General features: G+C 35.2%; 1 protein-coding gene across 3 annotated transcripts in view; it reads right to left on the bottom strand.

The window, feature by feature from the left end:
• Positions 1 to 27,855, bottom strand: part of LOC150096609 (retinoblastoma-like protein 1) — a 488,590-nt gene that overhangs the window by 248,425 nt on the left and 212,310 nt on the right. For 2 of the 3 annotated variants that reach the window (XM_090408756.1, XM_090408757.1), the window contains exon 11: positions 22,872 to 22,916. The exons of the other annotated variant lie outside the window; for it this stretch is intronic. In XM_090408756.1, the coding sequence (XP_090264882.1) occupies positions 22,872 to 22,916 (45 nt within the window). The remainder of the gene's footprint in view (positions 1 to 22,871; positions 22,917 to 27,855) is intronic. 3 annotated transcript variants of the gene reach the window in all.

Raw genomic sequence — 27,855 nt, 5'->3', positions numbered from 1 at the left:
AATTGAATAACTGTTGTAATAGATAAGGTATGAAGCTCAGCAATAAAAAGACAAAGACAATGAAAATAGGCAGAATCATTGAAAATGTCAACTGTGTTGTGAATGGAGAACCTGTGGAACAAATAAAACATTTCAGTTACTACTCAGGTACGATTTTTAGTGAAGATGGTAAATTGAATATGGAAAGAGACAACAGAATCAACAAAGATGGTATGGTAGGAAGTCAACCGAATAAATTTATATGGAATAAGAGAGAAATCAGTCAAAACACTAAATTAGTTGTATACAAGACAGTGTTCAAATCAGTTTTAACTTATAGATCTGAGAGCTGGGTCAGAAGTAAAACACTTGAACAAAGATATGAGAGTCCTGAGAAAGATTAGAGGCGTGAACAGATAGCATCAATGGTAATATCATATTAAAAAACAAGGATATAAGGAAAGAACTTGACGTTGTCAGCATCCAGGAATGTGTTAGCAAAGCTAATCTCAGGTGGTAAGGTCACTTAAATAGAATGGGCAAGGAAAGATTAGCAAAACAAATGTTCTCTGCCAGGTTGGCAGGAAAACAACCTAGAGGAAGACCAAGATATCTTCCATATCAATCCACCAAGATATAGGTGGATTGATACGGCAAAAAGTGCCTTAGACCAGTGGTCTCAAACTCAAATTGCATGCGGGCCGAACACAATGTGAAAGCAGCTGACAGGCCGGAATTTTTTTTTTTTTTTTAACAAAATGAGAGCGAATATGAATATATATATATATATATTGAACCCTATTATATGGATATCACCCCTTTATAATTATGAAACCCTTTTATAACCTTTATAACTTGAGAATAAATAATGACAACCTATTCTCTTTCTTTTATTTATTAAATTTTTCTTCGACACATGTTTGTATGTAAATAATTATAAACTTCTTTATTTCTTACTGCAACTTCACACTTGATGGCGTTTCGATTCTGATAAAGTTTGTAACCTTGGAAAAAATTTACTAGAAATTATCTTCATCACGGATTGTAGATGCTCATCAGTCAGTTGGGTTCTTTTCTTAGACTTATTAATTTTCAACTGTGAAAAAAACTGTTCACATATAAATGTACTCGCAAACAAAGCGATTATTCTTATTGCAAAAATTCGTAACTGAGGGTATTTATCTTTTGACCAGTACGAATAAAAGTTAATCAAATCTGTATCTTCAAATCTTTGAATAAGATTTATATCACACTGTAAATTAATTAACTCCATATGTAGATTTTCTGGTGCGTTATTCACTGTAATGAAAATAATGTAAAATCGGACTTCAAATCATTAAAATCTTTAAATATTTCCTCAAATTCTTGTCATAATAATGACATTTTTCTTGCGTATTCTTGAGATTTTTCATTTGAAATAATAGGCAGGATTTAAGATGTAGGAAATGTACGAAATTTTTTGATTCCAGTTGTGTTTCCCATAATTGCAATTTAACTTTAAAAGCTTTAATACAATCATACATGTCAGTGATAAGTTTATTCTTTCCTTGCAGTTCTTTATTGAGAATATTTAAATGGCTGGTTAAGTCAACAAGAAATGCAAAATCTGTTATCCATGTATCATTACGTAGCTTGTCTACGATTTTATTTTTTTGTGTCATGAAAATTTTTATTTCATTTATTAAATCAAAAAACCATTTTAATACAGCTCGACTTAACCACCCACCTCGTTATAATAAATCACTTCTCCGTATTCACTTTCAATTTCTTCAAGCAATGCAACAAATTCTCGATGATTCGGAGCTCGTCCACAGATAAAGTTTACTGTTTTAGTTACTGTTTCCATAACATTATCCATCTGCAAACTTTTGGCACAGTGCTTGTTGATGAATAATGCAATGTATAGTGCAAAATATATTCCGAAATTTTTCTTCTTTGACTATATTTCTAAATTTTACCGCTACTCCATTTTTTTTTTAACGACCATAGCAGCTGCACTATTACTTGCAAATCCAACCATTTTATCCCAACTTAATTTATATTTATCTATTACAGTTTTTATTTCAGAAAAAATATCCCTTGCAAGGAAAGTTTTACCTTTCATAGGAATTATTTCCAATAATTCCTCAATTACTTCAAATTCATCAGTAACACCTCATACGAAAACAGAAAGTTGTGCTATATCTGTGATGTCAATACTCTCATCAACTGCTATTGAGAATGCTGCAAAATCTATACTTTCTTTTAACTGACATCGAAAATCACTAGCGATTTCATTAATAAGTTCTGCTACCGTGTTGGCTGACAAACTAATATTTTTAAATAATTGTTGTTTGTCAGGACAAAGAAGTTCAGCAGACTTAATCAAGCAACCTTTAAGAAATTTGCCATCAGTAAATGGTTTTGATCGTTTTGCAATGATGTGCGCGAGAGCAAAACTTGCGTGAACTGTTGCTTCACTGGATTTATTTGCTTCAGTAAAAAAATTTTGTTGTCATTGTAAGCCAGATTTCAGAAACTATTCTTCCCTCAATTTGCCTTCCAACATTTCAAATTTTTCTTCATGATTCATTTCGTAATGGAGACGTAAATTGTATTCTTTTGGAACTGATATTCCCTTATTACAAATAAAACACCCAATTTTATTGCGCACAACACGAGAAAAGTACATAATTTCCCATTTATCTTGAAAAACACGTCCTTCCTTTTCTTTTACTCTTTGTTAAAGACATGGCTTGCAGTTTAATCTCTTAATCAAGTTGTAAATGAAATTATAATTTCATTTACAACTTTAATTCAACAAGATGAACTTTCGTATGAAAGCAACACTCAAAAGTTATGAACAATTCTAAACGATAGTATTGATATAATACAGATTTAACAACAAGCACAAATAAACAGGTTTTATAAGCCGTACGTTAGTTTCCCATTTATCTTGAAAAACACGTCCTTCCTTTTCTTTTACTCTTTGTTAAAGACATGGCTTGCAGTTTAATCTCTTAATTAAGTTGTAAATGAAATTATAATTTCATTTACAACTTTAATTCAACAAGATGAACTTTCGTATGAAAGCAACACTCAAAAGTTATGAACAATTCTAAACGATAGTATTGATATAATACAGATTTAACAACAAGCACAAATAAACAGGTTTTATAAGCCGTACGTTAGTTTCCCATTTATCTTGAAAAACACGTCCTTCCTTTTCTTTTACTCTTTGTTAAAGACATGGCTTGCAGTTTAATCTCTTAATTAAGTTGTAAATGAAATTATAATTTCATTTACAACTTTAATTCAACAAGATGAACTTTCGTATGAAAGCAACACTCAAAAGTTATGAACAATTCTAAACGATAGTATTGATATAATACAGATTTAACAACAAGCACAAATAAACAGGTTTTATAAGCCGTACGTTAGTTTGTCTCCATCTATATTGCAATATGAACTGCACAGCTGTGCACCGGAAACATCAGAATACCGAAGCGTCACCAACTGTCGGCTGGCGAACTAAATTTACTGATTGTAAATTGTAGATACAGACTGAGCTTATGCGCACATAAGTCTTGACAAGTAACAGACTGATTTGGAGGAAAATTGTAGATAGGTAATAATGATGTAAATTTTTCATGTAGTATCATATCCTGTACACTAACCACTCGACCAGCCAGGCTGGCATCATAATCCATGCCCACAGCGGGATTCGAACCCACAGCCTTTTGGCTGGAGAGCAGATACACTAACCACTCGGCCAACGAAGCCAGCAAAATATTTCCTCTAGTCGCAGACTAGATTCGAAACGAAGAAGTCTTCCTTCGTGCGCTTAAACGCTGTGGTGTGCAAATGCCACATCCACTGAGCTACTCAGGCTACGTTTGGGTAGTTTGGCATTACAACAATGCCAAATTGGACAGTCTCCGAAACAACTATGCTTCATTCCCATGGTTGGATTATTGTTTCCGGTTCTTCCAGTCCAAACATATGCACCGAACGTATCACCAAAATAATCTTCACTAGCATGAAAACATACATTCCCCCAACATTACTTTGAATTGCTGCCCCTAACTAAACTCTGGTTCTCCAAAAGATGTGCCAAGACTGTACAAATGAAAAATCAGGCATACTACAACTAGCTCAAATCAAGAACCCCCATCCTCCTTCAATGCCTATACTGAAGCCCAAAACAGATGCAAGAAAATTATCAATGCTTCTAAAACAGAATTTGAAGCAAAAAGCAGGAAGCTTGCAACCTGTCCAAATGGCAGTCACACCTTTTGGTCTCTTGCCAAGGCAATTGGTCGTAACTTTTTCCCTACACTATTCCCATCTCTATCATACCCAGATGACTCAACTGCAACATTACCCACAGAAAAGCTAACCTCCTGGCTTCACACTTTGCCTCCAATGCACACATAACTGACAATGCCCTCCAGTCATTCCAACTGCCCAACATACAATGCCCCCTGTATCCTTTTGCCAAAAAGATATCATAAACCTGTTGTCTAAATTAGACACAAAAGTCTCCTGGCCCTGATGGCATTCCTCCAATTGTCCTGAAGGTCTGCACACCAGAACTGACTCCTATCCTATGCCATCTGTACACACACTCTTAACCCACTGGTATATATATCCCAAAGCCTGGAAACTGGCCTATATTCAACCTATTCCTAAAAAGGGTGACAAATCACTGCCATCTAACTACCGCCCTATCTTGCTCACTTCAGTCCTATCTAAAATGATGGAGAAAAACCAACTCCCAACTCCTACTCTACCTTGAAGGTACCCAGCTATTAAGCGACCACTAGTACAGATTCCGTCGAAGCCGATCAACAGGAGTTCTACTCTCATATATCATCCATCGCTGGACAAATGCCATGGAGAAATTCGCTGAATCCCAAGTAGTTGCACTTGATATCTCTAAAACCTTTGACCAGGTCTGGCACAAAAGCTTACAAAACGAACTCCAATCATTTGCACTGTATCAGGACTTCTGCAAATGGATTGCAGCTTCCTGTCTAGACAAACACTATGTGTGATGGTAGATGGCTCCCTATCCTCTCACCATCCAACTAATGCTGGGGTCCCACAAGGTTCAGTTTTCTCACCGACCCTCTTCCTTCTATATATCAATGACCTCTAACCCAATACAGTTTTGCAGGCAGCACATTACACTCCTCCCTCTCATTTGACAAACCCTACTCTACACAACTCACTTCAACCACCACTGCCCTTAATTCTGACCTCCAAGCCATCATCCAATGGGGTGAAAAACCTTGTCAGCTTCAACGCTAGTAAAACACAGTTCTGTCTTATTTCTCACAAAAAAGAACCATTTTCCCCCATCGTTGTTTTTGATGATACTCAAATTCCCAGACAAGATGAGATTTCTCTTCTCGGAATTACCCTGACATCAAGCCTCTCCTGGCATAAACACCTCACAATCATTGCATCCTTAGCTTCCAAAAAACCAAGTTTTCTCTTTCGCTCATGACGCTACTTCACCTCTAAACAGCTGTTAACATTACACAAATCACAAATCTGCCCAGCTATCGAATACTGCTCTCACATTTGGGGTGGGGCTCTTAAAACCTCCCTCAAAATGCTCGACTCAATACAGAGGAGAGCAATTAGACTGATACCCTATCTCTCACCAACTCGCTCCCCTCACTTTCACATAGATGCTTGATCTCTGAAATTTGTATATTCTATAAATATTTCCATGGGAAATGTTCATCGGAAACAGCATCAATAATTCCCCCACTGGAACATGTACATCTACCGCCCAACATCCTTTCATGGTACACCTTGAAACCCACAGAACAAGTTTCTTTTCCTCCTCCTTCATCCCTGCCACTGCGGAATAATCTCCCCCCTGATGTATTTCCCAAGGAATACAATACAGGCTTTTAAATCAAATGTAAACAAGTTTCTCCTTTCCCAACCCACTACCCATATATGGTACTAATGTACTATAGGTTGACGAGCCAACCTCTCATATATCGGTCCAACATAAAAAAGTTCCAAGAATCTAAGGGGTCCCCAAGGTCCACAAACAGGGCTTGCCACTGAGACCTATTGTTGATGCACAATATTCTCCAACTTCACTGCCATTCAAATATCTAGCAAACCTGCTAAGCCCACACATCGACAAAAGTAGCTTTTATAAAGAACATGACACTTCATAGAGTGCACAAAACATTACAATAAATCTACTGATCTACCTTTAAGCCATCATAGTCCTAAACCAAGAACAGAAACCACACGACTGCTGCTAATACTACAAGACCTCTTTCTTCCAGACACCTCAAGACCAATCAATCAATTTGAACATTGCATCAATAGCACTCACTTCATATTCCAAGGTGAATACTTTGAAAAGGAAGAGAGGATTAGCAATGGGCTCTTTCCTCTCTCTCTCCCTTGTTAGCAAATCTGTTCATGGAGTTGAAGAAACGCTCATCTGAGCCCCTAAAATTTGGGTCAGATACGTCAGTGACTTTTTCATCATTTGGTCGAGGTCTATTATTCAATTGGAAGAATTTCTCACTTACCTTAACAACAACAAAAGAAAACCTAGTACATCATCTTTCCACATAAGCTTATGCAACGATATTCAATCTCAGGTGAGTCACTGATCTCAAAGGTGAATAAATCTGAAAAACTAAGAATCAAACAAACAAAAAAAAAAATTGGAACAAGTTAATATTTCTTTTAAGATTCAGAGATAATGGTGTCATCCCTTGATTTTTAAGGTTACACTGATGGGTCACCACTAAGCATTCTTTTACGAATTTTTCAATGTATGGAAGTTGCATTACATATACAACCACTTTCTGACTGCAGATTTTTGGTCATCTGGGTCTTCTGTAGATGAAGAGGATCAAGAAACAAGTAACCAAAGATAGTGATAGGTCTGTAGAATGCTTGCTATAAGGATAGAATGAAGGTTTGTGGGTTACAATATTTGTTTGATAGGCACAAAAAGGGGGACAAACTTATAAGTTACTAAGGAGGTTTTATATGATTGATACAAAAGAAATTTTTTGATACAAGATGAGGGAGAGAAGGGGCCACCCATGAAAATTGTGCAGCAAAGCCTCATAGTTAGCAAGGGTGCTAACTAGAGTTTTTAAATGAATTTTTAATGGCACTTATGACTGATTATTATACGCAAGAATTAATAATTTTATTATTACAAACATTTCCACCTGAAACTAACAAGCCATCATCAGTGCACAAGCATAATCACAAGGTAAGCCACAAACACAATGGAATGTTATTCCTCTTTACAGATCTGAGCCATGTGGTGGAGTACCACCTTACAATGGGGGGGGGGGGGGGATTGAAAAATAACATGACATTAAAATTAAAAATAACCGAATTACATGGTTGAAAGAACAAAGATGAGGGGAATTACTGATTGCAATATAATAGGATGAAACTCTCTCAAATTTCTGGAGTGGATTACTGTAAAAAGTTAGGCAGAACAAAATTTTTTTTGTTTAGAGATAAATTACCATCTATACAAGAATCATACTACAGAATGGCTTCCCCTTAAAGAAGATTAGATGCATCAGTGGTGCTACAAACCTGTCCCTAGGAACCCTGAACTTATGCAGCAAGTTTCAATTCTATACATCACAGGTATCTGTACAGCAATTGCAAAGATCCTGAAAAGAGTTTATTTTGCATTCTTTACTGTAAAAAAAAAAAATCCCTCCTGGTTACCCTCCACACAGTAAGCAGGCAATGCATCGCATTGGGGAGCTGAAGTGAGTAGAAAAAATAAAATAAAACCACATTTTAATATTAGCGTTTATTAAATATGGATATGCACTAAATATATTGTAAGAAATAGTGTGACTTTTAATAGCATTTAGCAAACACTGCAAGTTGTTTTTCGCTATGTGTAGTATAGAGCTTGTGGAAGCACTAGACAAGCATGGTGTTCACCCGAGGCATTGCGTTACGGGGATTCCCTCACTACAGTCTTTTTTTTTTTTTTGCACCACATATTCACCAGTTAGGATGTGAGGCACGCATGTGTACCCAGTTACGAAGTGACATTCAGGCACTGCTTGTAAATTATTGAATTGCTGATTGCTAAACATAGTGAATGTGTACTTAATTCACACTGAGGTCAACAGATTCAAATTTTAGCCTAAGTCTTAACAAATTTTAAAAAGAATTATGCATTTCTTTAAGTATTTATTTTTAATTTTTTATTTCGATATATTTTTTGCCTTACCAAATTTTTTTTATTTCACAATGGAACTCCTGGAACTGAATTATAAATAACTACTCTATCTAATTTTCTACTGGTTTGAAATTTTTATGACAGTATTTAATATCTTATTTTATTTTACTTTGATAAAAAAAAGTAAGCCAATAATATTGTTTTATCTCCCAAAGCAGATACTTCTAATTCTGGACTATTTCTTTGCAATCTACAATTATTTGTTCAGCTGTCTGTTGACACTACTAAGTTTTAGAAATTCTATTCTATATTTTCACCATATAAACACCGTTTATGTGTATGCAAAAAAAAAAAGTAGTTACTTTTTTTTTTCCCCTTAAAAACTGAGTTGTGAGTCAGCAGTTAGAATTGAAGGAAGTACAGGAAGATGGTTTAATGTTAAATCTGGTGTGAGACAAGGATGTACATTATCCCCTCTGTTATTCATTATCTATATGGATCACATTATGAAGGAAAGTGGTATTAAACATGATATCAAAATTGGAGATGTTAATGTCAGCTCTTTGCTTTATGCGGATGATGTTATACTTCTAAATAAATCCGCTACAAGTCTGCAAGATTCTCTGACTAAATTGAATAGCTGTTGTAATAGATATGGTATGAAGGTCAGCAATAAAAAGACAAAGACAATGAAAATAGGCAGAATCATTGAAAATGTCAACTGTGTTGTGAATGGAGAACCTGTGGAACAAGTAAAACATTTCAGCTACTTAGGCACAATTTTTACTGAAGATGGTAAACTAAATATAGAAATAGACAACAGAATCAGCAAAGCTGGTATCGTGGGAAGTCAATTGAATAAATTCATATGGAATAAGAAAGAAATTAGTTGGAAAACACTAAATTAGCTGTATACAAGACTGTGTTCAAACCAATTTTAACTTATGGATCTGAGAGCTGGGTCAGAAGTAAAACACTTGACCAAAGACTAGACACCGCAGATATGAGAGTCCTGAGAAAGATTAGAGGCATGAACAGATGGCATCAATGGCAATATCATATTAAAAATGAGGATATTAGGAAAGAACTTGACATTGTCAGCATCCAGGAATGCGTTAGCAGAGCTAATCTCAGATGGTATGGTCACTTAAATAGAATGGGAGAGGAAAGATTAGCAAAACAAGTGTTCTCTGCCAGGTTGGCAGGAAAACGACCCAGAGGAAGACCAAGATATAGGTGGATTGATACGGTACAAAGTGCCTTAGACGATAGAAATATAAGATCTGATAATGTTGGAGTCTTGACAAGTAACAGACTGATTTGGAGGAAAATTGTAGATAGGAAGTTAGTAATGATGTAATTTTTTCATGTAGTACTGTCATATCCTGTACACCCCTTGAGGGTACATGGCAGGAATTTGATGATGATGATGATAAAAATTCCAAATATGACAACTTTTACTGCTGCTGGAAATAACTTTTGTCTTAGAAATACTAGACAATCTTCTCAGCTGAAGGTAAAGGCTTAGATTACTCTCAATGCTACTGAGAAAGAAAGACCACTTCAGAAGTCACACTAAAGAGCCTCAAAGTAGTAGTGCATAATACATCATCAATTATATCCTAAACTGAAATACCAAGATTTCTCTTACAGCCTGATACAATATTTATGTCAAAATAATTTCTTTATTCACAGTTTCACTTTTATTATCAAAAACTTAAAAATTATTTGATGCAGTTATTTAAGAAATAATCAAATATTTTAATTGAATTTAAAAAAAAAATACGTGATGTGTTGCACCAGTGTCCAGTTTTTTTTTTTTTTTTTTTTTTTTTTTGGGGGGGGGGGGGGAGCAAGACCCACCTAATTCATCCTGCTGATGTTTGAAATTTATTTTCAAAACTGTTCACAAGACAGTTTTACTACAGTTTTACACATTTTAGTCTAAAACTGTAGTAAAAGCATAACTACTTTGCCACCTATCAAAACTAGTTTAAAAAATCTTTTCCAAATATGTGGTGATTTCATCTTTGTACTAAAAGAAATGATAAGAAGAAAATAAGTAGTATTTTCTTTTTCATTGAGTGGTGATTTCAGAATGAAGTGCGATTTATAATGTACTTTCTTTGTGTGTTTTTTAAAATGAAAGTGCATATTTGAATTAAAATTTGTCAACTGAACATCGCAAACAATGAGAATGACTAACTGTAGCGGACTGTAATGTTTATGATCTCTTGACTTAGAAGAGGGAACCCCTGTGTTACCTGGAGTTTCCTCCATCAGGAAATTCCAAGTGAACATTTTGGAAGATGTGTTACAAAAAATATTGTGGAAATCATTTTCCTGCTAATTTCCACGTGTTAAAGAATTCTTTTAAAATATTCAAAAAAAAAAATAAAATTAGAAAATGCTACCAAGCAAAATTTATTGCAATAAATAAGGTTTGAACATTACTTTTTATGTTACCTTGCACTACTACTATGTAGTGCAAGGTAATATGCATGTCACCTTATTATGCTTACAGATTTAGATATACTGCTGCTGTTTGAGAGAATTTCTTTCTGCTTTTATGAACAAGAGATGTAAACTGTCTTATGTTCTTACTTCAAAGCTAATTTTAAAATATCGCAAAATAATATTCGGTAGTATTTCAAATGAATTCTCAGTTGAAAAAAACAAACTGTTACTATTATTGTTATTTGTAGAGTGATCATTTCAATAATAATGCTGTTTCTTTACCTTTGTAAAATAACCTTTCACGGGTGGAAGCAATATATATTCATCTTTTTATGACTGACTGAAACCGAGAAAATAGACAAGTTCATTTAATGGAGCACACATTTCATCAAAATGACTTCTTCAGGAATGGCAACACTTAAAGCAAATTAAAAACACTGTGCCATTATAATAACAGACTTGTAAACTGAAGTTAAATTTGAATTGTCGTTATAGTCCGTTCTGTAGTTCTACTGTTGTGCAAATGCGAGCGTATGAGTTCAAGCGTACGCCAGTATCTAATGGCAGAACTATGCAAATCAGATAGACTATAAACTGAGGTTGCTGCTGATGTGAGAAGAGTCTAGGACTATTTCTTTGGATTCAACTATGCGGCGTTCTACTTCGTGACAAAAATAAACGTTTGATGTTACATTCCAATCTACTCCGTGTTGGCAGCCTTCATCGTTTGTGTTCACTAAAAATAAGACGTGACTTGAGAGTGCACTTGCTCTGATTCTATCATATAGAATCACATATTATTTTATATACACCGGGGAACTGAAGATGGTTATGAGCTTGTTTTGTGTGGCTTAGAACTAAACTTCATTTTGGAAGAATTGAAAAACAAGTTTTTATATTAAATTTTTTCAAAATCTTCCTAATTGCTGGGAGAGCGAGCTGATGTAAGGTAAAGAAAAAAGAAATATAACCTCGGGGTTGTTAGGGATCTCTGTTGTTTCGAGGACACTGGTATAATTGCATCTTAATGTTTTTGGAAGAGTATCCATTATTTAAGAAAGTTCTCTCTAGATATTTTAGTTCTTCTTCATCAGACAATACTGAGCGAGCACAGTGAGTCAATGTGGAAATGATACCTAACTTTTGTGCAGGATAGCGATGTGAGGATGCATTTAGGTATCTATCCGTGTGTTGCTTTCCTGAAGATTGAGATTTTTAAAGAATCAGACATCTTTGTAAGTTTCATGTCTAGAAATGAAAGGGAACCATTTTCTTCAATCTTGACGGAAAATTTTATGTCTTGGTGGAAGTTATTTAAATGATTTAGAAAGATGTGAAGATTCTCTACACCATGCTCCCGAATAAGGAATATATCGTCCACATAGAGGAGCCATATTCTAGGTTTTAATGTTGCTTTAGAGATGGCTTTCTCCTCGAAGAAAATGTTGGCCAGCACTGGAGATATGGGCTAACCATAGCTAATCCTTTGTTCTGTTTATAATTTTCTTTTCGAACTTAAAATACACCGAATTAATAGTGTGAGAGGAGAGCAAAAATCTTTTTAGAGATCTTGTTTTTTAAAATACTGAGAACATCTTGCATTGGAACGTTTGTAAAAATGTGCCACAACATCAAAGCTTGCCATAATATCGGAATTCTTCAGCTTTATATCTTTAATTTTAGAAGCGAAATCCTTTGAATTTTTAATGTAAGAGGAAGATTTTCCTACTAGACATTTTAAGAAGGATGCTAGATATTTTGATAATTTATATGTCGATGAATCAATACTATCAACTATTGACCTGAGCAGACAACAATTTGCTTTGTGCACCTTTGGAATGCCATATAATCTTGGAATAAGTGAATGTAAGGACCAAAGAGAAAGACGTGTGTTTCTTAGAAGTTCCACTGTCGTCTTAAGGAGATGATTGTTTATTCGATTATGTATTTCTCTCATTGGATCTTGGTCTAGTTCAGAGTAGGTATCTGATTCTAGTAACGTCAGGATTTTTTTTACAATAAACTGTTTTATTTAGTACGACCATTGCACTGCCCTTGTCTGCTTGGAAGATAATAATATCTCTATTCCTTTTAAGTTTTTTGATGGCTAAAACTTAAAAGGAATAGAAAATAGAGAAAGGAATAGAAGTATTCTAACCCCCCCCCATCTCCTGCTGCTGCGACCGCTCACAGTAACTGAATTATAAATATCTACTCTCTTCTAATTTTGTATTTCATACTTTTCACAGTATGTACACTACACATTTGATATGCTTAAAGATTTTTATATTATCTATAAAGTAAAGTCATCAAAGCGCATCCTACAGGCAATCTGTGAAGTATGCTACGAAACTTAACTTTGAATGAAAATAAAAATAACAATCTGGAATGATGACAGCCCGTTACCCCCACCCCCCGGGGTGAAGGCTGTCGTTATTTATTTCAAATAATTACCTTGAATTAAGTTCTTCGAGAACAAATAAAATGTATTACTGAATAAGCGATTAGACACAATTAGCACAAAAAATTAAAAATGACATTGGTTCTCCAAGGTTTCCAATTCCCCAATATTTAAGTGAAAAATGTATGCAAGGATCTCTTATTTTGTCCTGGCATTAAAAATTGTACAATAAAAATAATTTCTGTTGGAAGTTTTTTCACTTGGTTATGCTATAAATTAAAGATACCAAGAAAGTATACACTTGGTTTAATCCTTTATCCAAGTGTAAGCAAATAAAGTTTGCGCCTGAAGCGCCAGTCATGAAAATACTTCAGGCGCAAACTTTGTTAGCTCACACTTGAATAAAGCATTAAACCAAGTATATAATTTCTTGGTATCATGAATTTAAAAATAATTTCTACATTTTTACTCTGTCGAACATGACTAAAAGTCCAGTTACCCAGTAGGGAACAAGGAACTGCATTTCTTGTTATAGGCAACTGAGACGCAGCTATGATTGCGAGATAATCTGGTTAAGTGTTCTCTTCAGTGTAAAGGATTATCGCACCTTCTAATGGACATGACAGCCAAATTACACTTCTTATTCATGTTCTTTCAACAGATAGCATGCATTGTATCCAGATTTTGAGTATGTACATAGACATCCTGGCCAGTTGGGAGGTTAATATATGCATTTTTCATTGTACACAATTTTACATAAAAATATATGTTTGAGTTTTTTTACCTTGTAAATTGCATAAAAAAAACTAAGGGGCACTCAACTTAAAATTGCATCGTGGCGCCAGGACCCTAGAGCCTGCACTGTCTCCACAAAAGATATCCTTGGTGGTTACAAGGTCCAATGTGATTGATTACACTAATATTTGGAAAAACAACAACTGCAGGAACACTAATCTTACATCACCCACAATAACCCTTAAATTCTGGCTTGGCACAGCACAAAGTGGACAGTGAACACAATATCCTCTGGTCCAACAAACTCCTGTTATACCAGTGTCAGTTTAAGTTTGAGCAGTTGTTCAAAAGAGTGTTAAAGTATTTCTACAGTGTCCACTGATGATGGCCTGTTAGTTTCAGGATGAAATATTTGCAATAATAAAATTATATTAATTCTTGTGAATATGTTTCTAATAATTTTAACTAGATTTTTTGCTTGAAGAGTACTGAAAAAGGGCAACAAGTTTTCAGTTGAGTTTAAGGTGAGGTATAACAGGCCTGTGAATGATGGTTAGTGTGGGCCTCCCATGATAAGACTTTGGACACCATAGACATGTCAAGATAATCCTTCTTCCCATTTTGTTACAAGCAGCATAAGTCAATGTTCTAATGCAAACCATAAATCTACCTACCCAAATTCCTGATAATCCTCTTGACTCAACAACAACTACTTTTCATCTCTTTTTATCTAGGTCTCCATCAAGATACATTATAGAAGTCATCCCCCCCCCACCTCTTGGTAACTCCTATTACAATCTTGTGCAAGCCTTCTCTCTCAAAGAACATCCTTCCTCCAACTGCTCCCAACCTTGTGTCCTTTGGTACTAACAAAGTTACAAAGAGATAACTTCCAGAATTTCTACTATTCCTTTCCATGGACCGATACTGCTTCTGCTTTTCATATCTAAACACCTGTTCCAAGTGAATGACAGCTATTATCCTCAATGGAATGAAGGCCTTCATTCTACCTAATATTTTCATTCACCTTCCAAGCCCTGGTTCAACAGAAAGTGTACAAAATTGACTGAAGATAAAATTCAGCTTACTGCAGGTAGCTCGCATCAAGAACCTCAGTTCCATACTCTATTTCCTATGCTCAAGAACACAAGAAACACAAAACAATCACTAGTAAATGTAAAAAAGAACTTTCATATTTTCTAAAAGGGCAAATCTTAATACGGGCAACAGCAGAAAACTTGCTTCGTGCATAAATAGAAGCCATGTATTCCATACCTTGGTAAAGCCACCAGAGAAAATTCTGCTCATGTGAACATCCACCTCTCTCTCTCTCTCTCTCTTATTCAGATAGCACAACTATAGCACCTAAAGACAAAGGTGACCTCTAGACAAATCAATCTTTTCATCCAAATCCAGCACAGATTATCAAATCACCAAACTATATGCTAACAGTGCTCTAGAGCTAACATCTGCCTTGTATCATTTCTATAATTTTCAATATAAGTAGCTGGTACTTATCCCAACACATGGAAACAATCACATATCCAGCTTATTCCAAAAGAGGAAGACAGAAGTTTACCATCTATACCATTGGAGGCTATGTCCATACAGGACATAGCTTCCACTTCCCCATGAGATGACGCGCTGTCGAAACGGCTCGCACCTCGTTACTCCCACCCCTGAACCTATTCTATCACATCATATCCTTCCCCCTCTCCAAAAAAAAACTGTTTCTATTTTCACCCCATCCAAAAGTATTCTCTGCCCACCCTTAATAATAATATATATAAAAAAAACCCAGTTTTTCAAACAAAGATTCACACACCCCCTTGCCTCACCAATAACTCTCCCACCTTTTCCAACCCCCCCCCCCCCACTCCTTTCAATCATACTCCCATCAAACAGGAGATGAATGTATATCGTCACACACCAGGATGCTGCTGAATAAGAAGACAGCCTGCAACATCCTACAAAGGCATGTCCAAATTTTCCTTCTTATATTCTTCATATATTTATCTATGTTAAACTTCAGTAATGCCCTAAAATCGAGTAAAAAGCCAATGATATTATAAAAATGGGCACTACTAAACAAAAATAGGCTAAATAGCCATAAAATTAATATTTACTTAGAGGGGTAACATGGGAATTTTTCCAGAAATAAAATCTATATTAACATTTAGTTTAATCCTTTATCCAAGTGTGTGCAAACAAAGGTTGCACCTGAAAGTATCTTCAGGACTGGGGTAAAGTGGTACAACACCAGGCGACTCCTTGCAAAGGTGGAGCAAGCTACCAACACTCCTATCTCAGTATCTCCCATAATGCAAAACACATCTCCTTGCGGATATGTATAATGTTATGCATTAAATGGGAAGGGCCACTACCCAGATTAGTTTCGACCCTTATTGAGGTCTCTTCAGTGAGAGCCAGGCCCAAGTGGAGATACCAAGGCAGAAGCATTAGCAAGGTCATCTCCTCCTATAGGAGCTGCCAAACTGTGTGCCACCTTTTTATTAAATTACTCTGGATTTAGAAAAAGATGTTGAAAGTTTATTTTTCACTTGGTCAGACTATAATAAATTTAGTTTAATCCTTTATCCAAGTGTGAGCAAACAAAGTTTGCACATGAAAGTATCTTCAGGACTGGGGTGAAGTGGTACAACACCAGGCGACCCCTTGCAAAGGTGGAGCAAGCTACCAACACTCCTATCTCAGTATCTCCCATAATGCAAAAACATCTCCTTGCGGATATGTATAATGTTATGCATTAAATAGGAAGGGCCACTACCCCAGACTAGTTTCAACCTAAATAAACTTTCAACATCTTTCTCTAAATCCAGAGTAATTTAACAAAAAAGTGGCACACTGTTTGGCAGCTCCTATAGGAGGAGATGACCTTGCTAATGCTTCTGCCTTGGTATCTCCACTTGGGCCTGGCTCTCACTGAAGAGACCTCAATAAAGGTCGAAACTAGTCTGGGTAGTGGCCCTTCCCATTTAATGCATAACATTATACATATCCGCAAGGAGATGTGTTTTGCATTATGGGAGATACTGAGATAGGAGTGTTGGTATCTTGCTCCACCTTTGCAAGGAGTCGCCTAGTGTTGTACCACTTTACCCAAGTCCTGAAGATACTTTCAGGCGCAAACTTTGTTTGCACACACTTGGATAAAGGATTCAACTAAATTTATTATAGTCTGACCAAGTGAAAAATAAACTTTCAATATATTAACATTGTGCTACTAAGCAACTTCTAACTGAATCAATCCACCCAGACCTTGGTCTTCCTCTGGGTTTCTTTCCTGCCATCAAACACCTGTTTTACCAACCTTTCCTCACACATTCCATTTAAATGGCTATACCACCTTAGATTAGTTCTGCTGAGACATTCCTGAATGCTAATAATGTCTAGTTCAATTCTAATATCTTCATTTTTGATATGATTCTGCCATTGATTTACTCCTCTAATTTTTTTCAGAACCCTCATATCTAGTTTGGTGTTATGCTAATTTCTCCCTTATTTCATATAAATTTATTCAGCTGGCTACTCACCATATAAGTTTTTCATATTCTGTTGTTTATTTCCAGATTTAACCCCTTCCTCTTCAAGTTACTTTCCAATAAACAATTTCTGCATTGTCTTTTTTTTTTTTAATTTAATTTTATTTTTTAAGTGTTTTCATGGAGGCTGCTCAACTAAATTAACCACCACCATTTTCCCACTTTTCCTATACATATGAATATGGGCAGCTATAGGTAAAGATCCATATATGGTCCAGATATTTACTTAACCAAATTCTCACCCTTTTCTTTTAATCCATATACGTTATGTAGAAAAAAAGAGGGAGCAGTAGAGTGAGGGCTGTTCTTTGGGACAGTCCACCCACTACTGCTTTCCCCAAAGTACACAACGACAAACTCTTCGGGAAACAAATAACTTGTCTACACATGGCACTGAAGCATTATGGATGTTTAAGCCTCTTGTCTGTGAGGTTGAGAAAATATATATATCAATATTAAAATCATTAAATCCTAATCATTGCAATCATGGGTTACTCAAGTGAAGGTAAAAGAGACAACAGTTGTTTCTTGTACTTCTGAATCAACTCAATTCTGAGATAATTGAGGAACAACTGATTGATTATTTGTGGAAAGTTTTGGGTATTCAAACATTATTTAATTAAAGAGTTTAATAAAAAAAAAAAATAAGCAATTAAAACCTGACAAGATTTCTAAGTTATATGACTAACATCATCAGAAGTACTGGTACCTAAATGTTTTACACAACAAAAGCCTATTAACAATTAATTATACATATTAATATTCTTGATAACTTCACAACTGTAACATAATTTATAGAATGCAAATAGCAAATTCATTACTGTATGCATGTTTGAACATTGCTAGTTGTTACTATCACGTTCTGTGGTATCATGAGTGTTATATCCGTGACAGCTAAATTTTTGATTAAAGCAGACCATACTGGATACTTAAGCCTTAATTTTTATTGCATTGTGTAGGGATCCTAAGCATTTGCAAGGTTCTGTAAATTTTCTTGTGAAGAGTTATGATAAACGACATTTTTTGTCTGTTGCTAAAGTACTTGATGGTCAGTAGTGGTTATCTGGAATGCCAGGAATGATTTATGCACTCTTATTTTATTTGTTCAGACATGTGGATCTCTCCAGATCTTCCTGTCTGGCCTACATAAAAATCCCACAAGTGCAATGAATCACAGATGCCTGATTTTTTCATGGAGTGATGTGGAGGTTTTGGTGGATGTATGAATCTTGATATTTTTTGTAAAGGTAAAAATACCACTTTTACACTGTACTCGCAGAGCAATGCAGCTACTCTGTCTGTGACATTCTTAATGTAATGCAATGTGATTGCATTCTAGTAATCTTGTTTAAGTAAGGGAGTTGCAGGAGATGTATTAAGAATTTTTTCTTATCATCTTGGGTTCAAAATCATTAAGTACGAGGTTTTGTTTCAGGTAGTGCAGTTCTTTTTTCCTTTTAATTGACGTGCATGACATAACGTATGTCCTGTCTTGTAAAGTTTTAATCATGCCTATCTTTTGCAATGGATAGTGGTGTGAAGTGACAGTTAAAAATATTCCGTGTTGTGGTAGGTTTTATTGTATATAGAAAAGGATAACCTTCTTTCCTCATCATTTGCTTTGACAAGGATATCAAGGTACTGCAATTTTTTGTGTTGTTCTAGTTCAAGAGTGAATTTTATATTGGATGCAAGGTGTTCAAAATAATCTTTGAAAGCAGTCAGTTCATCCACCATTCCTGATCAAATGACAAAAATATCATCGATGTAAGGTAACCAAATTTTTGGTTTTTTTCTAACAGTTTTTTAATTGAATTAGTTTTGATAAACAAGTTGGCTAAGGCTGGAGAAAGGAGGGGAACCCATTGCAAGTCCTTCTTTGTATTCCATATATTTGTCTTGAAATATGAGAAAATGTTTTTCATACAGTGTTTGAATAGCCCTATGTCCAGTGAGAAATATTTCATTTCTGGGTACACTGGTGAAGAGACTGACATCTAAACTTGCTAAGATGTCTGAAGGTTCTATATTTATATCATTTACTTTATCAATCAAATGTCAACTACATGATTCTGTTTTTCCTGTGTGTGTGTGTGTGTGTGTGTGTGTGGAGGGGGTTGATATCAGCTTTGACAGATATTTTGCTAAATTTGAGGTCAGAGAATCTCTCCCATCTACAACTGGCCATAAGAATATTCCTTTTTGTGTATTTTTGGAGCACTATAAATTCTTGGGATTAATGGATGTTTTGATCATAAAGATATTTTTTTAATTGATATCCTTATCGAAGTAAACAATGAGGAAAAAAGTTATTGTTGTCCGTATGCAGAAAACCTACCACAACGGGAAGATTTTTAAATGCGGCTTCACACCACCATCCATTGCAAAAGAAAGGCATAATTAAAACTTTACAAGACAGGACATACGTTATGTCATGCACGTCAATTAAAAGGAAAAAAGAACTGCACTACCTGAAACAAAACCTCGTACTTAATGATTTTGAACCCAAGATGATAAGAAAAATTCTTCATGCATCTCCTGCAACTCCCTCACTTAACCAAGATTTCAAGAATGCAATCACGTTGCCTTACATCAAGAATGTCACAGACAAAGTGGCAGTGTTGCTCCGCAAGTACAATGTAAAAGTGGCTTTTTTACCTTTACAAAAAAATCAAGATTCATACATACACCAAAACTTCCACATCGCCCTATGAAAAAAATCAGGCATCTCAGATTCATGGTACTTGTGGCATTTTTTATGTAGGCCAGACAGGAAGATCTTGAGAGATCCGCATGTCAGAACATGTAAAAGACATCGAAAAAAGAAGATAGCATAAATCAGCTCTGGCATTCCACACAACCACTGGCCATCAAGTACCTTAGTCAAACAAATAAAAATGCCATATATTGATCGTAACTGTTTTACAAGAAAATTTAAAGAAGCCTTGTAAATGCTTAGGATCCCTACACAATACAATAAAATCAAGGCTTAATTTTTTACATCCAGTATGGTCTGCTTTCATCAAAAATTTAACTATCACAGATCTAGGATAAAACACGAATGACACCATGAGACCTGATAGCAACAACTAGCAATGTTCCAACCCAGTAACAAGTATACAGTAACGAATTTGCCATTTGTATTCTGGTTTATCGATTATATGTTACAGTCGAAGTTATCAATTGATAGGCTTTTGTTGCGTAAAACTTTTAGGTATCAGTACCCCTGACAGTGTAAATTATATGACTTACGAAACTTGTCGAGTTTTAATTGCTTATTTTTATTAAACTCTTTAATTACATAATAATGTGGTTTCAATACCAAAATCCTCAGAAGTGCTAATCCACAGAAACCTACATTTGCATGATTGATTATTTATCATGTATGTAACTAAAAAAAGCTAAATAATGTGAATCAGACCAAAATTTGTCATGCAATTCACAAAACAGATAAGAAATTTTTGTTCTTTCTTATTGAAAAAATCTAGCTGTATAACAGTCTAAGAACTTTCCCATTAAGAAATCAAGACATGTCCTGTATCTCTTAGTCATGACAGAAACTAGTAACAATGGAGTACTGTTTTAGAACTTCTCTAGTGCTTCAAGTTTCAATTCTGTTTTTAAAATTTTATGGGTTAAACTACTACTATCTTAAATTCCTCAAATGATAATCAGCCAATCTAAAATGAGATATTGATTTCCCTTCTAGTAACATATCTTCAACCATTCATTCTGAAATTAGGATGTAATACTTTTGCTTCCATGGTAGGTATGATCATTGGTCAAGATTTTGCACCCTCCCCTCTTTTTAATAGCAGCTCTCAACAGACCAGTTTGGGTAAACAGTGATTTTTCTTTATTAACCCTCTCCTCAATACTTTATAGCATGTAAATGAGGAACACAAAATGTGTAGGAGAATATTGTTTTCTACCATTCCTCTGAAATACACAACATACTATCAGATAACACACAGAAAATATCTAGAAGGGTATGCTATTGCTCATGTGACAAAATGTTGTTTCATCATTTTGATGAAATGGTAGGAAGCAGCATATCATCATTATGCCTCGATTAAGTGCAAGTTCCAACCACAAACTGCTTATTTTGACAAGCTGTCACATACAGTTGGTCATTGGTGAGCTTTTTCTGAATTCTGATGTGTGATGGTTTTTGGCAATTTTTAGTCCTGAATAATTTAATAAAAAATATTAAAAAAATTTAAATGAGAATATAAATGCCAGAAGTAAAATACAGTCATACCCAGACTTACGCGGTTTCTTATATGTACATATTCCCATCCCGCTTCACACCTCACCACTAGTCGTATCTTTTAGGCACCGGCCGCATTCGCCAGTGTCGCACGTGATGTGAACAAGCACCGACGTGTTTCGTGCGGTCTCCATTCATACACGATTTTTATAGTCTACAAACCTTGTGATTGTTTGATGTTATGTTCTTGATAAAAATTTTATCACATAAAAAATAATAATGTCATCCAAAAAAAGGAAGTCCGATTCTTCTACTACTAGCAAGAGAAGAAAAACATTGATTTTGGAAACAAAACTCAACATTATTAAGGATTTTGAAGGCGGAATGAAAATTTGTGAGCTAGCAAAGAAGTTCGATCTACAGGAATCCACAGTAAGAACAATCATAAAAGGAAGGTTGACAGATTTTGGAGGACATAGATTCTAACGAGGAATGAATTATAGCCACAAGGCAAGGAATAAAAAAATCATCAGCTTGCTATGAAGAAATTTTGTGCGATAAGAAAAAGACATTATGCCATCAGACAAATCTATTAGATTTTATGAAACCATCGACATCGAAATAACTTTCTTTTTTTTTATGTGAGAAAAACTATAATTATGATTATATTTCTTAAAAAATATAGGTGTTTTTGTAAACCTTTGGTCCCAATTGTATGTTTGTATATATAAATTACATGAAAAATTATACCCTGAGTTACGCGAATTCGACTTACGCGCTTTTTGTTGGTCCCACCTACCGCATAACTTTGGGGTTTTACTGTACTTATTTCATGGGTGAACTGGATATTTTTGGACACTGTGTATATATTATAACTTTCAGATCTCATTTCTTCAATGAGTCTTAACAGTAAAGAGTTACTCGACTTCTTTCATTTCAACAAAATTCTGAACATTATATTTTTTAAAGACAATTTCTAAATAACTTTGAAATAGAATATGACGTGGGTAGGAGGCAATGCGCTTAATCTAATTAAAGGCTGGTGCAAATCCTGTTTCAACACCTTTGGCAGTTGTCTCTTCTCTACTGCTGAATAAACTGATACTATGCTCAGTTTTCATGTTAAATTACATTAACCACTAATTTTTTGGAAGAGAATTCTGCTTTTCAAGATAATACCAACACTAAGAATAGTATTTTATACCAACATGCAGGTACAGGTAACTAAGAAAGAAATACAACATATAGATAGTCCAATTTTGAATGGGTAGGAGTTCAATCTGGTTCACATACATTAACGGTCTACGAACTTTCCCATTAATATCTCACCTGAAATGAGGCCCAATTGCTTGATTTCAAATTACAGTGGTACCACTGAAAAACAAATAAGAAATAAATACATTTATATAAAAGCATTATTCTCAAGTTATCGCTTTATTCCTGTTGCAAAATAAAATATAACTTCAGCTTTGTGGCACAGTCCTAATACTAATGTACAATAGATTTACAACCTTTCATGAGTAGGGTGTCCCATTCACTCACATACCAACAGTACGTGTCCTTTGGCACTTAGCTAAATAGGAGGTTCAAGTAAGTAACCTTTTCCCCAACCATGACTTGTCATTAACATATAATACATCAGTAACATACATGAGATAAGGGTTAGATAATCTAGAATTCTGAAGTTAATTTTCTCTCATCACTCAGATTATAAAAATAGGAATGAAAGGTGATCATATAAGATTTTTCAACCTGTTGGTGTTTTTCAAAGCTGTATGGGACCAGTTACAATAAGTGGTTATGTTCATCTATTACACAGAACCAGCAACAGATACGATTAACAATTTTCTGTTTCATATACAATGGTTCTTATTACTTGGTTTAGTCAAGTGAGTAAATCTTTGCTCCCTTGATATAAGGGAATTATAAACAATTGGCTATCCTTCCAACTGTGCTTCAGAAAAACTTAATTTGCTAGACAGCAATTGCATGAGTGTCCCAGGCCAAGAAAGATCAACTCAAAATGTAAATTTTATCAGAATATAAAAGGCTCTTTTCCCATTTATTAAAATTCTTTAAGAAATCAGGACTTGTTCTATATTTTGTAGTCACTGAAATAATAATACACATTGCTACATACATGGAAATAATTAGAAGAAAGCCTCTAAAATATTTGAATCAGGATCCTAGACTAGTCTGGTACTGTTTAGAAACAAATATCCATCTTTGGTGCTCAGCTGGTGTGTACCCAATGTATGGAAGTGTAATGAATTTTAGGTGAATTCCTCACACAGTCCCATATCACAGTCCATGTCCTGATCTAAGTTAAAGAATTCAATTATTTGCCCAGAGAATCCCACTCCAATGTGGTTGAGACATAACATGATATAACACTAACTATAATGACACATTTCAAGACATCTATCATATCTTATCAGTGTGAATACAAAGAGGTGGATTTTAAAAAAGAAATGAAAAGGGAATGCATATAATAATTACCTTCCAATTCCAGAAGTGCTACCAGACAGAATATACTCCAGCTTAAAATCCTTGTGGTATACTTTTTGGCGTTTTTGTTAAATAGGGGGTTCAAAGTCAGTAATGTTTTCCTTAACCATTGCAGGTTATTAGCTTATAATACATTAGTAACATAGGTTACTAATGTATTAATCAAGAATTCTGCTCTAGATACCAAAATATGGAAAAATTTCAAGACATTTCATGCCTTCAATAACCAAGATGGGGTTTTACACCAGATGAAAAATGAGTCTATTGTCTGCAAACATTTAGGAAACATCTATGCCCACAGTGGGATTCATATCCACAGACCACTAATTGAAGAGCAAGTAAGCTGACCACTGAAGAAAACAAAGCCAGTTGCAAAAGTAATTATTTACCTAATTAAAGGATTCGATTATTTGCCCAGAGAATCCCACTCCATACTAGTTTTCTCCTCTCAAGGTAACACCTTGGCTACTTCTCAATGCAAAATTTAAAACTCACTTAACCTTATGATAATCTTCCTGCATTTGGGATAGTACATCAAAGAAATACCATAAACATTCTTGATGCTTGACAAAAAAAAAAAAAAATAAGGACAATCACAAACATGTATGTTTGTGATTGTCCTTATTTTGAAAGATGAATGACATCACCTGATGTGTGACCACCATCCCACTTATTGGAGGCCTGAAATGGCTTCAAAAAGTTTCATGTTTGACATTAACAGTTGTTTCAATTTGAGTTAAGTGCAAACTCTATAGCATGCAGGTCAGCAGCATAACTTGGTACCTGTAATCAAGGGTCTTGATAACCTACCTCTCTCTTTTCATGAAAATGTATAGATATTTTAAGTATACGAACGTATAGGTCTTTAAGTATACTAAACTTCCAAGTCATGTATGTTATGTTCCTTTCTGTCAAAGAAAACAGATGAGTGTTTTTTAAGTGAAGCATCTCTAATCGAATGTTGAATGATTTCTGCAAAAGCCAGACTGTGCCTTGGAAAAAAGTTGTTGCTCTCCAGTAACCATGAAGATATGACTAAACAATTTTTTCCAAGATCTTGCACAATCAGAAGTACAGGATGATAACTTGGAATATTTTGGATCCTTAAATGGCTATGAAAAGGCAATGACAATTTGACTTTTGCCAACAATCTGGAAATTCCTTCTCAGAGATTCTGTTATAGAGATAGAGCAGATGATTACAGTGACAGATAGCATTCATACAAGATTTGAACGCCTTGTGATGAACGATATCTGATCTTACAACACTTGGTTTACTTTGCAGCATAATAGCTTTCACGTTGTGTTCCTTGAATAGCCGATTATCAAGTTCCACACAGTTTGAAGAGAACAGAATTTGGGGAGGAAAAAAAAAAAAAAAAAAAACTTCCAACTTTTTGTAAAACACACCTCATGAAAGTATCAGCAACTGCTTTCATGCTAGTGAATGCGCATGCGCATCTGTCGTATTTAAGGATCAAAACAGGATGGGTCGTATATCTATCTATTTACACATTTTTTCCCAGACAACCACTTTCATGCTGATTTATCTGGTTATAGCAAATGTCAATTGTATCCAAGATTCCTTTCATGGCAATTGGTATTGTGCACTCAAGCACAAGTAGCATGTTTGAAAATAACTTGTGGAAGATACCCAGAGCTCTGTTTTGGGCTTTCTTGGCTGCTGTACATTCTATACATACTGGCCAATGAAATAGAAACCTTTATGCATATGTATGAAAACATATGCTACACTTATGTAGCATATGTGCAAAATACTTGCTCATGAGCATTACGTTTTCTAGGCAACTATTTAAGACTGTTGCTGGTCAAGTAATCATCATTAGTGTTGATCAAAATAGAAAAACAAAAATCTTTTGGAGTTTGATAAAAGGCTTATTGTAGGTGCCCATCTGGCTGGAGGCACAATTTTGAAACACAGCAAAATGCTGACTGGTTACTCAAAAGGTGAAGATATCCTGAGTGTTTAATCAGTGTAAAAATAACTTTCATTGCTTATCTAAGAGGCATAACTGTGAGTTTAAGACAATCTATCAGGAACGAGATTGCAGTCATCTGAGAAGGTCTGTCCGGACAAACAGAATTACTGTGTGCAGCAAATGACAAGCATTTAATGAAATGCTGTTCCCAACCAATATCTTACCAAACTATACACAGGGAATTGAAGAGAATAGGTGCTGGCAGTTGCTAAAAGAGCTTGGTTTGTTTGTTTATTGGTGCAAGGACAGCAAAGGCCATACTGTACTACAGTGAAAGTTACAGCAGTACACAAGGTATTAATAAACAGTCAAGAGTAAATTAGTAAATAATACTTATGTGCAAAAATTAAGTTAAGCAATGCAGTATTTACATGAAATAAAACGTATACGCCACATGACCGCATGAAGGAAGACTTCTTGGTTTTGAATCTAGTCGGCGACTAGAAGAAATTTTTCTAAGCCTTTTTTCAACCGGTTCCCGAGTTAGTCGTTCTCTGGCAAGGGCATGCGGGTTTTTTCTCAAAGAAACTCTGCTTTTTCATCCTGTAAACTCAAGAAAATCGACTGTAGAACCCACATTATTTCAGAAATTAAATACGAGCGTTAGGGACCCTGAGATGGCGGCACCTGCTCTCTTCACTGTGTGCTGCTTAATTAGTGATAGCCTTGGGCCAGCTATCTCTGATTGGGTACCAGTGGAGATAGAACTGCCCACTCAGTCTTCAAAAGTTAGATTGAGCTAAAACGGCCTTGCCTACTCCCTATATACGGGAATAAAAAGGCATTAGCTGATTTTTTTTTTTTGATAAAATGTATAATCAAATGTGTTTGTATAAATTAATTCTTTGTAAAAACACTAAATGAGGTCCAACACGATATTAAATTAAAGTTTCTAATTCAGTAGCTGGTATGTATACATTCCAACATGGACTGGAGAAAGCCAGAAAAACCAGCTGGATGTTCTAGGTTTTATGGCTAATGCATCTTGTATTATACACTCTAATATTCTGCTTTGCTGATGGAAAAGGAGCTGACTTTTACACAATCAAACTCTGCAAAGGATGATAAAGTATTCTAGTCAGTTTGATTTATTTTCAAAATATGATAATCCACAATGAAATACTAAACTGCACATGTAAAAAGAGTGAATATCATGGGAAAATGATCACTTCCATTGATGTAATTTTTGACTACTCAGTTAACCAGTCAGAAAAGGGGAGGAGAAGAGATTATGTAGATAGCAGTGAATATTTCGGTAAGCATATAGAAGAAGGTGCTATTTCTTGTATTTGGAAATAACTGACTTGTCTACATGCATATTAGTGTTTGTAAACACTAATATGGAGGAGTTGTGGAAAAATTGTTTATTGCCAGCTGAAACAGTCATTCCAGACAGGCCATCCAACATGCCACACAGCTGAGGTATTCCACAAGAAGGCCCTGATGCTAGTTGGGGATCAACCATTCTATCACATCAACTGTTTCAACCAGACTAGTACATTACCATACCTGATTCAGATCCCCAAGTCTGATTGGCCCAGTCTTCAGAGCCAATCCCAGTCTCAAAGTTACAGATCTGTGTTGCCGACTTCCCTCACTGACATTACTCTATCAACTAGAGGATTTTTCTTTGGAGACCTGCTGAAGATATGAGTAGGTTATGCACCAAAAATCACATTCTTTCCCTTATTTTTCAAGGGACAAAAGGAGTGCTCTGGATACTATAGGAGGCATGCTTTTAGATATCTTCTATTTCTTGTTGTTTGTATATCATATGATTACTGGGTGTATTGTGAGGGGCCCTGA

This window comes from Typopeltis vanoorti, chromosome 18 (genome assembly GCF_054136105.1).
Source record: "Typopeltis vanoorti isolate ZY-2024b chromosome 18, IOZ_Tvanoo_1.0, whole genome shotgun sequence".
Lineage (NCBI taxonomy): Eukaryota > Metazoa > Arthropoda > Arachnida > Uropygi > Thelyphonidae > Typopeltis > Typopeltis vanoorti.
The sequence above is the reverse complement of the archived record's forward strand: the minus strand, read 5'-3'. Positions and strand labels throughout refer to the sequence as shown.